The sequence below is a fragment of the Bombina bombina genome, chromosome 3 (genome assembly GCF_027579735.1).
Source record: "Bombina bombina isolate aBomBom1 chromosome 3, aBomBom1.pri, whole genome shotgun sequence".
Lineage (NCBI taxonomy): Eukaryota > Metazoa > Chordata > Amphibia > Anura > Bombinatoridae > Bombina > Bombina bombina.
In genome coordinates this window covers 173755645-173768978 of record NC_069501.1, presented here as the reverse complement: position 1 = coordinate 173768978, position 13334 = coordinate 173755645, and the positions used below count along the sequence as shown (strand labels likewise).

Below are 13334 nucleotides of genomic sequence, written 5' to 3'. Positions count from 1 at the left end.
GAAATGTGGGTGTGGTGAGGGGTGTATTTATAGGCATTTTGAGGTTTGGGAAACTTTGCCCCTCCTGGTAGGATTGTATATCCCATACGTCACTAGCTCATGGACTCTTGCCAATTACATGAAAGAAAGCTAAACAAATTCCATTATAAACACCTAGCGACACTTTATATACACTGATCCTCTAGCATCATTTAAATGAAAATGCATGCAGCTATAAAAAATTATTTTTATTGTTTATCAATTGCATATAACTAGCTACACTTAAAGAAACACTTCTTTATAAAATATGTAGTTCAAAAACATGTTTACACCTTAAAATTCAAGAACCATGAATATTACTAGACAGTTGTACAAAGTTATGATAAGGCTTTTATTTACAAAGGCACACAAATGAGAGGTTTACGTCACATAAAAAGTATATTAAATTAGGATTTTCCATTTGCTTAGTTTGCAAAAAAGCAATTTCAAGCTACTATTTAAAACAAGGGAAATAAAAGCAAACTAATGATGAATGTACTCAGAAGGTATGAAATCTTATTTTCATGTAATGTGCGAAATGGTTTACAGAATTATAAAAAATACCAGTATCCACACATAACCTAATATTTAAACAAATTTAAGATTGCTCCAAGTACCTTTTTCCTATTCAATATACTTTAATTCCACATAATTTTAGAATATTTTAGTCCCAAAATTTTAAATATTCCTAGTCAGTTATTCTATAGTATGAGGATTAAAGATTCTTGATTCTGTGTTATATGAAAAGAAGTTTATACAAAACAAACTTTAATACAAGCAATATTTAATCTCTAATCTATATTGAGTAAGGTGCCATGAATCAATAACTTAAACTGTAAAACAGACTACATAATTGTAAGAGCAGACAGGCAATATTATTTTCCAACAATTATCCCCAAAGAAATGTGTTGATGCAGGAGTCATGCAGTTTAGGAGACCAGGCTAACATGCACATATATTCTATGACACAGAGAAATAAAGTATGCTATCATTTTCTGATCATTTTCTAAACTAGACCATGTTTGTTGTTTTCCTCCCACATCAACTTGTAATTGTAATATTGTTATTATGTATTTATCCACTCTTCACAGCCGATTAGAAATTCTAGGTTCAAGCAGTGCTTCAGATAAAATGCAATTCGAATGCAAAGGTTAGTGTTTTATACACAGAATTTATATCACAGAAACGGTCCATTAGAAAAAAAAAAAATTAAATACACGTGATGATTCTTGTATCTTCTTAAAATATATATCACTCCTTTAAAGCAGGTCCTGAATGGTTTTAGTTGTAGCTATATTCAAGTTCACATAGATTCCACCAGAAGAATATTGGTTATATATACGTATATATACACACACAGACTTGAGAATGAAAAATGTTAATCTACACCCAATGCTTTAAGTTGTCGCTCAATTTCTTCATCTGAAATAGTTGAAGATTTTGAAGCTTGTGCAGATGGTAATCCTTTTGCTGCTGATGGTGCTTTTGCCATCTGTAGAAAAAAAAACCAAAAAAACCCCACAAATATTACGTTAGCATACAAATAAAAAATAAAATAAAAAAAGGGCTTGTTTAAAGGAGCATATAAAAAAAAATAAGTCCATACTGTTTAACAGTGGTTCAAAAATAAGGAAGCAAAGGGAATCAATATTTGACATCAAAAACACTTTATTTAGTATATATTCCACCTTGGATTTATTTGAACAAATGTATATATTTTAAGGTGGACTTTTCTTTTTAGCTGTAACCACCATTTAAGGTGAAATAATGCACTTTTTTTTTTTTTTAAATTAAAGCGGTTTATTTTTTAAACATATACTGTATTTTTATATTTTAACAATTTAAGTAGGATCATATACAATGCATTAAGATGTTTATTGGTGTGTTAGCTATTATTTCTTGCTCTTTTTTTTTTTTAAATTTTGGTTTGCTTAACCTTGAAAAGTTAAAACACACTTGCTAGGGTCTACTGAAACAAACTACATAAAACTAAACAGATGAATTAGTTCAAAAAAATGACACAGGGTTTAGAGAAAAATGTAAAAAACTAATTTGATTTTAAAATTAGTAAAATCTAAATGATTTCACGTTAAAAGTGATGGTAAACTCTCCTCCTTTATAAAAATAGATTGGGAATGTTAGTGATATTTTAGATGGAGTTTAATTAATCAGTTGTAAAGATATGCTATACCTTACTTTTTAATTTAATGTAGATGTGAAATTTAAATACCCCACGCTCTGCCGCAAAATTCAAAAGTCAAGTTTTCTGTGAACTAACGGTTTGAATTGTTGTTCAATTAGTGCTCTCTCCTTATGGCACTTTTGTTGTAGCTTGAGTGCTGATTGGAGAACAGTTGAAAACGTTAGCTCACAGAAAAACGGAAATGTATGCTTACCTGATAAATTAATTTATTTCTTGACACGGTGAGTCCACGGATCAGCAATTACTGTTGGGAATATTACTCCTGGCCATCAGGAGGAGGCAAAGAGCACCACAGCAAAGCTGTTAAGTATCACTTCCTTTCCCACATCCCCCAGTCATTCAACCGAAGGAAAAGTAGAGAAAGGAAGTAACACAAGATGCAGAGGTGTCTGAGGTTTACATAAACAAAAACTGAAAAAAAAAACAGGGAGAGCCGTGGATTCACCATGTCAATAAATAAATTTATCAGGTAAGCATAAATTTTGTTTTCTTTCTTTCTTAAGACACGGTGAGTCCACAGATCAGCGATTACTGTTGGGAATCAATACCCAAGCTAGAGGACACAGATAAGGGAGGGACAAGACAGGTAACCTAAACAGAAGGCATCACAGCTCGCATGAACCTTACTCCCAAAAGAAGCCTCAGCCGAGGCAAATGTGTCAAATTTATAGAATTTAGAAAAAGTGTGCAAAGAAGACCAAGTTGCAGCCTTACAGATCTGTTCTACAGAGGCCTCATTCTTGAAGGCCCAAGAGGAAGACACCGCACTGGTGGAATGAGCTGTAATTCTCTCAGGAGGCTGCAGTCCAGCAGTCTCATATGCCAAATGAATAATACTTCTCAACCAGAGAGAGAAAGAGAAGTGGCAGTAGCTTTCTGACCCTTACGTTTACCAGAAAAACAAACAATGCAGAAGACTGACGAAAGTCCTTTGTAGTCTGCAGATAGATGTTGAGCGGGCTCTTAAATTCTAAGTTGTGCAACAACTGCTCTTTATAAAAAGAAGGATTAGGACAGAGAGAAGGAACAACAATTTCCCGATTAATATTTCTGTCCAAAACAGCCTTTGGAAGAAAACCAAACTTGGTACGGAGAACTGCCTTATCTGCATGAAATATAAGATAAGGAGAATCACATTGCAAAGCGGAGAGTTCAGAAACCCCCCGAGCAGAAGAAATAGCAACAAGAAACAAAACTTTCCAAGATAATAACTTAATATCTAAGGAATGCATAGGCTCAAACGGAGCCTTTTGTAAAACTTTAAGAACCAAACTAAGGTTTCAAGGTGGAGCAACCGATTTAAACACAGGCCTGATTCTGACCAGAGCCTGACAAAAGGATTGGACATCCGGCACGTCCGCCAGACGCTTGTGCAACAGAATGGATAAAGCAGAAATCTAAACCTTTAAGAATACTGATTGATAACCCCTTCTCAAGGCCTTCCTAGAGAAAATACAAGATCCTTGGGATCCTAACCTTGCTCCAAGAATATCCTTTAGACTCACACCAATAAAGATATTTACGCCATATCTTATGGTAAATCTTCCTAGTGACAAGCTTACGAGTCTGAACCATGGTCTCAATGACCGCTTCAGAATATCCGCGCTTGGCTAAAATCAAGCGTTCATCTCCAAGCAGTCAGCTTCAGAGAAACGAGATTCGGATGAAGGAAGGGTCCCTCCTGAGAGGTAGTTTCCATGGAGGAAGGGACGACATCTTTACTAGATCTGCATGCCAGATCCTGTGAGGCCACGCAGGAGCTATAAGAATTACAGATGCCTCTCCTGTTTGATCCAAGCAATGACTCATGGAAGCAGAGCAAATGGAGGAAAGAGATATGCCAGGCTGAAGTTCCAAGGAACTGCCAGGACATCTATCAGAAAAGCTTGAGTATCCCTCGACGTCTAGCCGTACTTTGGGAGCTTGGTGTTCTAACGGGACGCCATCAGATCCAATTCTGGTAACCCCCATTTGGTTGTTAGCCTGGAGAACACTTCCGGATGGAGTCCCCCCGGATGGAAAATCTGCCTGCTCAGAAAATCTGCTTCCCAATTGTCCCCTCCTGGGATGTGAATGGCAGACAGAGAGCAATTGTGAGCTTCTGCACACTGGATGATACGTGCCACCTCCTTCATGGATAGGACACTCCGAATTCTCCCTTGGTGGTTGATGAAGACCACTGAGGTTATGTTGTCCGTCTGGAACCTGATGGCTCGGGCTAAGGCCAGCTGTGGCCAAGCCATCAAGGCATTGAAGATCGCTCTCAACTCCAGAATGTTTATGGGGAGAGAAGATTTCTCCCAAGACCAAAGTCCCTGCGCCTTCAACGAGTCCCAGACTGCTACCCAACCCAACAGGCTGGCATCTGTGGTCACAATTGCCCAAGAGGGTCTCTGAAAACACGTCCCCTAGGACAGATGTTCTTGAGACAGCCACCATGGTAGAGAGTCCCTTGTTGATTGGTCCAGAACTATTCTCTGAGATAGATCTGTATAATCCACGTTCCACTGAGCGAGCATGCATAGCTGCAAAGGTCTCAAATGGAACCAAGCAAACGGAACTATGTCCATGGAATCCACCATCAACCCGATTACCTCCATGCACTGGGCCACAGATGGACGTGTCGCCGACTGTAGGGACAGACAGGCGGACAGAAATTTGGCTCTTTTGACCTCCGTCAGAAAATTTTTAATAGATAGAGAATCTATAAGGGTTCCTAAGAAGGTCACTCTTGTAGTTGGAACAAGAGAACTTTTTCCCAGATTGATCTTCCAACCGTGGGAACAAAGAAACGCCAACAAGATCCTTGTATGAGATTCTGCTAGTTGAAAAGATGGCACCAGAATGTCGTCCAGATAAGGCGCTACTGCAATTCTCCGAGATCAAATTATTGCCAATAGAGCTCCAAGGACCTTTGAGAAAATTATGGGAGCTGTGGCAAGGCCAAACGGAAGCGCTACAAATAGAAAATGTTTGTCTAGATAGACAAACCTTAGATATTTGTGATGATCCTTGTGAATGGGAACATGCAGGTACGCATCCTTCAGATCTATGGTTGTCATGAATTGACCTTCATGAATCAGAGGCAGAATGGAGCAGATAGTCTCCATCTTAAAGGACGATACTCAGAAGAACTTGTTTAGAAGCTTTAAATCTAGAATGGGCCTGAATGTTCCCTCTTTTTTGGGAACCACAAACATGTTTGAGTAAAACCCAAGACCCTGTTCCTGGTTTGAGACAGGCACTATAACTCCCAAGAGGGAAAGGTCCTGTATACATTTCAAGAACGCCTCTCTTTTTATCTACAGATAATCTTGAGAGGTGGAACCTGCCTCTGAGAGGAAAGGTTTTGAACTCTAACCTGTATCCCTGAGAAACAATGTCGACTGCCCACGGGTCTTGGACATCTCGCTCCCAAGCCTGCGCTAACTGAGAGAGCCTGACCCCCCACTTGATGCTTACTTGGATTCAGCTGCGTGTTTCTTGGATTGCTTCCCCCTGTTCCAAGACTGACCAGGTTTCCAACAGGGCTTAGACTGTTCCTGTTTGGAAGAAGCCGGGGAAGCCAGCCCGAACAATGTCTTTCCCTTGTAAGGAATTGCCAAAAGCATAGATTTGGAAGAAACATCAGCAGACTAAGATTTAAGCCATAGCGCTCTATGCGCCAAGATAGCAAAGCCAGATATTTTGTCCCCCAACTTGATGACCTGCAAGGAAGCGTCAGTGATGAAGGAATTAGCTAACTTTAAAGCTCTTATCCTATCCTGAATCTCCTCCAAAGGAGTTTCAGCTTGCAGGGACTCAGACAAAGCGTCAAACCAATAGGCTGCCACACTGGTTACTGTAGCAATGCACACTGCATGTTAAAAAACAACAGGAACCCCCTAAAACAGTCTGATTCTGACTGAGCCACCAAAACATATGTTAAAACAAACGTTTGCGAGTAAGATCCCTTCCACTAACAAACCTCTCAAACAGTTCACACAAAGTGCCCCCCAAGCTGTCTACATCATCCTTCACACAGGAAGATTTTTGTCCCAGAGTAAAATGCAGACCCAAGTCTTAAGTGCCATAAATCTCTGTGCAAGAAATAAAAAACGGCACTTACCTGCAACGTTGCCTGTCTGAAAGGGAGACAGCACCAGGAATGAGAGGAAACCGCTCCTCACAGAGCCCTGAGAATGAGATGATGAACAGAGTAAGCCTACTCTGGCATACTATAGAAGGGCAGCAAAACTGTTAGTAAAGCGCAGTGGAGCACACCCCACAAGTTCCTAACTGTTTTAAAGCTACCACAGCCTTACTGAAGAGACTAACGTGGATGCAGCTAAACCCTAATTGAAGGGGAAGGACAGAGCAAACCTGCTCAGGCTTCCAAAATAACATAATTTATGCTTACCTGATAAATTCCTTTCTTCTGTAGTGTGATCAGTCCATAGGTCATCATTACTTCTGGGATATTACTCCTCCCCAACAGGAAGTGCAAGAGGATTCACCCAGCAGAGCTGCATATAGCTCCTCCCCTCTACGTCACTCCCAGTCATTCGACCAAGGACCAACAAGAAAGGAAAAGCCAAGGGTGAAGTGGTGACTGGAGTATAAATTAAAAAATATTTACCTGCCTTAAAAACAGGGCGGGCCGTGGACTGATCACACTACAGAAGAAAGGAATTTATCAGGTAAGCATAAATTATGTTTTCTTCTGTTAAGTGTGATCAGTCCACGGGTCATCATTACTTCTGGGATACCAATACCAAAGCAAAAGTACACGGATGACGGGAGGGATAGGCAGGTTCTTTATACAGAAGGAACCACTGCCTGAAGAACCTTTCTCCCAAAAATAGCCTCCGATGAAGCAAAAGTGTCAAATTTGTAAAATTTGGAAAAAGTATGAAGCGAAGACCAAGTTGCAGCCTTGCAAATCTGCTCAACAGAGGCCTCATTCTTGAAGGCCCAAGTGGAAGCCACAGCTCTAGTAGAATGAGCTGTAATTCTTTCAGGAGGCTGCTGTCCAGCAGTCTCATAAGCTAAACGAATTATGCTACGAAGCCAAAATGAAAGAGAGGTAGCAGAAGCTTTTTGACCTCTCCTCTGCCCAGAGTAAACGACAAACAGAGAAGACGTTTGTCGAAATTCCTTAGTTGCCTGTAAGTAAAATTTTAGAGCACGGACTACATCCAGGTTGTGCAGTAGACGTTCCTTCTTTGAAGAAGGATTTGGGCATAAGGAAGGAACAACAATCTCTTGATTGATATTCCTGTTAGTAACTACCTTAGGTAAGAACCCAGGTTTAGTACGCAGAACTACCTTATCCGAATGAAAAATCAAATAAGGAGAATCACAATGTAAGGCTGATAATTCAGAGACTCTTCGAGCCGAGGAAATAGCCATTAAAAATAGAACTTTCCAAGATAACAACTTTATATCAATGGAATGAAGGGGTTCAAACGGAACGCCCTGTAAAACATTAAGAACAAGGTTTAAACTCCATGGTGGAGCAACAGTTTTAAACACAGGCTTAATCCTGGCCAAAGCCTGACAAAAAGCCTGGACGTCAGGAACTTCTGACAGACGTTTGTGTAACAGAATGGACAGAGCTGAGATCTGTCCCTTTAATGAACTAGCAGATAAACCCTTTTCTAAACCTTCTTGTAGAAAAGACAATATCCTAGGAATCCTAACCTTACTCCAAGAGTAACCTTTGGATTCACACCAATATAGGTATTTACGCCATATCTTATGGTAAATCTTTCTGGTAACAGGCTTCCTAGCCTGTATTAAGGTATCAATAACTGACTCGGAAAACCCACGTCTTGATAAAATCAAGCGTTCAATTTCCAAGCAGTCAGCTTCAGAGAAGTTAGATTTTGATGTTTGAAGGGACCCTGTATCAGAAGGTCCTGTTTCAGAGGTAGAGACCAAGGTGGACAGGATGACATGTCCACCAGGTCTGCATACCAAGTCCTGCGTGGCCACGCAGGAGCTATTAGAATCACTGATGCTCTCTCTTGTTTGATTCTGGCAATTAATCGAGGAAGCATCGGGAAGGGTGGAAACACGTAAGCCATCCTGAAGTCCCAAGGTGCTGTCAGGGCATCTATCAGGACTGCTCCTGGATCCCTGGATCTGGACCCGTAACGAGGATGCTTGGCGTTCTGTCGAGACGCCATGAGATCTATCTCTGGTTTGCCCCAACGTCGAAGTATTTGGGCAAAGACCTCCGGATGGAGTTCCCACTCCCCCGGATGAAAAGACTGACGACTTAAGAAATCCGCCTCCCAGTTCTCCACTCCCGGGATGTGGATTGCTGACAGGTGGCAAGAGTGAGACTCTGCCCAGCGAATTATCTTTGATACTTCCATCATAGCTAGGGAGCTTCTTGTCCCTCCCTGATGGTTGATGTAAGCTACAGTCGTGATGTTGTCCGACTGAAACCTGATGAACCCCCGAGTTGTCAACTGGGGCCAAGCCAGGAGGGCATTGAGAACTGCTCTCAATTCCAGAATGTTTATTGGCAGGAGACTCTCCTCCTGACTCCATTGTCCCTGAGCCTTCAGAGAATTCCAGACGGCACCCCAACCTAGAAGGCTGGCGTCTGTTGTTACAATTGTCCAGTCTGGTCTGCTGAATGGCATCCCCCTGGACAGATGTGGCCGAGAAAGCCACCATAGAAGAGAATTTCTGGTCTCTTGATCCAGATTCAGAGAAGGGGATAAGTCTGAGTAATCCCCATTCCACTGACTTAGCATGCACAGTTGCAGTGGTCTGAGGTGTAAGCGTGCAAAGGGTACTATGTCCATTGCCGCTACCATTAAGCCGATTACCTCCATGCATTGAGCCACTGACGGGTGTTGAATGGAATGAAGGGTGCGGCAAGCACTTTGAAGTCTTGTTAGCCTGTCCTCTGTCAGGTAAATCTTCATTTCTACAGAATCTATAAGAGTCCCCAGGAAGGGAACTCTTGTGAGTGGAACGAGTGAACTTTTCTTTTCGTTCACCTTCCATCCATGTGACCTTAGAAATGCCAGTACTAACTCTGTATGAGACTTGGCAGTTTGAAAGCTTGAAGCTTGAATTAGAATGTCGTCTAGGTATGGAGCTACCGAGATTCCCCGCGGTCTTAGTACCGCCAGAAGAGCACCCAGAACCTTTGTGAAGATTCTTGGAGCTGTAGCCAATCCGAATGGAAGAGCCACAAACTGGTAATGCCTGTCTAGGAAGGCAAACCTTAGGTACCGGTAATGATCTTTGTGAATCGGTATGTGAAGGTAGGCATCTTTTAAATCTACAGTGGTCATGTACTGACCCTCTTGGATCATAGGTAAAATTGTCCGAATAGTCTCCATCTTGAACGATGGAACTCTTAGGAATTTGTTTAGGATCTTTAAGTCCAGGATTGGTCTGAAAGTTCCCTCTTTTTTGGGAACCACAAACAGATTTGAGTAAAACCCCTGTCCCTGTTCCGATCGTGGAACAGGATGGATTACTCCCATTAACAAGAGCTCTTGTACGCAGCGTAGAAACGCCTCTTTCTTTGTCTGGATTGTTGACAACCTTGACAGATGAAATCTCTCTCTTGGAGGAGAGTATTTGAAGTCCAGAAGGTATCCCTGAGATATTATCTCTAGCGCCCAGGGATCCTGGACATCTCTTGCCCAAGCCTGGGCGAAGAGAGAAAGTCTGCCCCCCACTAGATCCGATCCCGGATCGGGGGCCCTCAATTCATGCTGTTTTAGGGGCAGCAGCAGGTTTCCTGGACTGCTTGCCCTTGTTCCAGGACTGGTTAGGTTTCCAGCCTTGTCTGTAGCGAGCAACAGCTCCTTCCTGTCTTGGTGCAGAGGAAGTTGATGCTGCTCCAGCTTTGAAATTACGAAAGGAACGAAAATTAGACTGTCTAGCCTTAGCTTTGGCTTTGTCCTGAGGCAGGGCATGGCCTTTACCTCCTGTAATGTCAGCGATAATCTCTTTCAACCCGGGCCCGAATAAGGTCTGCCCTTTGAAAGGTATATTAAGCAATTTAGACTTAGAAGTAACATCAGCTGACCAGGATTTTAGCCACAGCGCCCTGCGTTCCTGAATGGCGAATCCTGAATTCTTCGCCGTAAGTTTAGTAAGATGTACTACGGCCTCCGAAATGAATGAATTAGCTAGTTTAAGGACTCTAAGCCTGTCCGTAATGTCGTCCAGAGTAGCTGAACTAATGTTCTCTTCCAGAGACTCAATCCAGAATGCCGCTGCAGCCGTGATCGGCGCAATGCATGCAAGGGGTTGCAATATAAAACCTTGTTGAACAAACATTTTCTTAAGGTAACCCTCTAATTTTTTATCCATTGGATCTGAAAAAGCACAGCTATCCTCCACCGGGATAGTGGTACGCTTAGCTAAAGTAGAAACTGCTCCCTCCACCTTAGGGACCGTTTGCCATAAGTCCCGTGTGGTGGCGTCTATTGGAAACATTTTTCTAAATATCGGAGGGGGTGAGAACGGCACACCGGGTCTATCCCACTCCTTAGTAACAATTTCAGTAAGTCTCTTAGGTATAGGAAAAACCTCAGTACTCGCCGGTACCGCAAAATATTTATCCAACCTACACATTTTCTCTGGTATTGCAACTGTGTTACAATCATTCAGAGCCGCTAACACCTCCCCTAGTAATACACGGAGGTTTTCCAGTTTAAATTTAAAATTTGAAATATCTGAATCCAGTCTGTTTGGATCAGAACCGTCACCCACAGAATGAAGTTCTCCGTCCTCATGTTCTGCCACCTGTGACGCAGTGTCTGACATGGCCCTAATATTATCAGCGCACTCTGTTCTCACCCCAGAGTGATCACGCTTACCTCTTAGTTCTGGTAATTTAGCCAAAACTTCAGTCATAACAGTAGCCATATCCTGTAATGTGATTTGTAATGGCCGCCCAGATGTACTCGGCGCTACAATATCACGCACCTCCCGATCGGGAGATGCAGGTACTGACACGTGAGGCGAGTTAGTCGGCATAACTCTCCCCTCGTTGTTTGGTGAAATTTGTTCAATTTGTACAGATTGACTTTTATTTAAAGTAGCATCAATACAGTTAGTACATAAATTTCTATTGGGCTCCACTTTGGCATTGCAACAAATGACACAGGTATCATCCTCTGAATCAGACATGTTTAACACACTAGCAAATAAACTTGCAACTTGGAATACAATTCAATTAGAATAATATTAAAAACGTACTGTGCCTTTAAGAAGCACAGAAGATCTATGACAGTTGAAAATTAATAAATTGAAAACAGTTATAGTGTAAACAACCCAACTTTAGCAAAGGTTTAATCCCATTAGCAAAGATAACAAATTCTGAGAGCAGGAAACAAATTACAGAATAAACATTTTTTATCTCAGTCAACTATAATTCTCACAGCTCTGCTGAGAGAAATTACCTCCCTCAAAATAAGTTTTGAAGACCCCTGAGCTCTGTAGAGATGAACCGGATCATGCAGGAAATACAATGAGCTGCTGACTGAAATATTTGATGCGTAGCAAAAGCGCCAAAAAACGGCCCCTCCCCCTCACACACAGCAGTGAGAGAGAACAGAAACTGTCAGAAAAAAGATTAAGCAACTGCCAAGTGGAAAAATAGTGCCCAAACATTTATTCACTCAGTACCTCAGCAAATGAAAACGATTTTACATTCCAGCAAAAACGTTAAACATAATTTCTAGTTATTAAACAGCTTTATGTAATTCTTACAGTGTAATTCTAGTGAAGTACCATTCCCCAGAATACTGAAGTGTAAAGTATACATACATGACATTATATCGGTATGGCAGGATTTTCTCATCAATTCCATTGTCAGAAAATAAAAGCTGCTACATACCTCTATGCAGATTCATCTGCCCGCTGTCCCCTGATCTGAAGTTTACCTCTCCTCAGATGGCCGAGAAACAGCAATATGATCTTAACTACTCCGGCTAAAATCATAGCAAAAACTCTGGTAGATTCTTCTTCAAACTCTGCCAGAGAGGTAATAACACACTCCGGTGCTATTTTAAAATAACAAACTTTTGATTGAAGATATAAAACTAAGTATAATCACCATAGTCCTCTCACACATCCTATCTAGTCGTTGGGTGCAAGAGAATGACTGGGAGTGACGTAGAGGGGAGGAGCTATATGCAGCTCTGCTGGGTGAATCCTCTTGCACTTCCTGTTGGGGAGGAGTAATATCCCAGAAGTAATGATGACCCGTGGACTGATCACACTTAACAGAAGAAAATAAAATCTTGATTGAAGAATCTTTAACAGACACCTAAACATTTCACCTTTTCCTTGCACCTAAGGCAAAGAGAATGACTAGGGATTGTGGGAAGGGAAGTAATACTTAACAGCTTTGCTGTGGTGCTCTTTGCCTCCTTCTGCTGGCCAGGAGTGATATTCCCAACAGTAATTGCTGATCCGTGGACTCATCGTGTCTTAAGAAAGAAATTGACTTTTGATTTGGCGGTGGAACTCGGGTAATTAAATTTTATATCTATATTAAAAAGTAAGTTATAGTGCATCTTAATTACAACTGATGAATGAAACTCCATTTAAAATATCACCAAAATTGCAGAACTGTTTTTATAAAAGGGAAAGTTTACCATCACTTTAAGTATTTACATTATTGGGTTAACTATAGTCCTTAGGAAGGCCAAAATAAGGAAAATTACTTTTTAATGGCCATATTTTTTACTTAAAAGTCTAATATGCCAAAAAATAATTTCTATAATAATTTGAGCATTTTTGTCAACAACAATTAGAAGCAACAGTGTGCAGTATATTTTCCAAAATAAAAAACAGGTAGATTTAACAAAGTCAGTATGTACCTTTCCAGAAATTTCAATGCCAATTTCATCCAGTACTTGATTTACAATGTCTTGACTTTCATCTTCATCTTCGGACGCATCAAAAATGTCATCCAATGTATCATTTACTAGAGTAGGAGAAAAAAAATGCTACATTTAGGAATATAATGAAGGATTTTGAAAAAAATATAACAGAACTTTTTATTTTGTGGCAACACCTGACACTTATTATTATCAATAATTATAACCGCCACAAAGATGTTAAACACATAGTTGAAGTCAAC

The 13334-nt window shown here is 40.9% G+C and overlaps 1 protein-coding gene across 1 annotated transcript in view; it reads right to left on the bottom strand.

Moving 5' to 3' along the window:
* Nucleotides 1–212: 212 nt before the first annotated feature.
* The window catches only part of CHMP2B (charged multivesicular body protein 2B), a 44644-nt gene continuing 31522 nt past the window's right edge, over nucleotides 213–13334 (bottom strand). The window contains exons 5-6 of the mRNA XM_053704562.1: nucleotides 13072–13178; nucleotides 213–1510 (exon numbers count right to left, since the gene is read on the bottom strand). Of these exons, the coding sequence (XP_053560537.1) occupies nucleotides 1397–1510; nucleotides 13072–13178 (221 nt within the window). The 3' untranslated portion in view covers nucleotides 213–1396. The remainder of the gene's footprint in view (nucleotides 1511–13071; nucleotides 13179–13334) is intronic.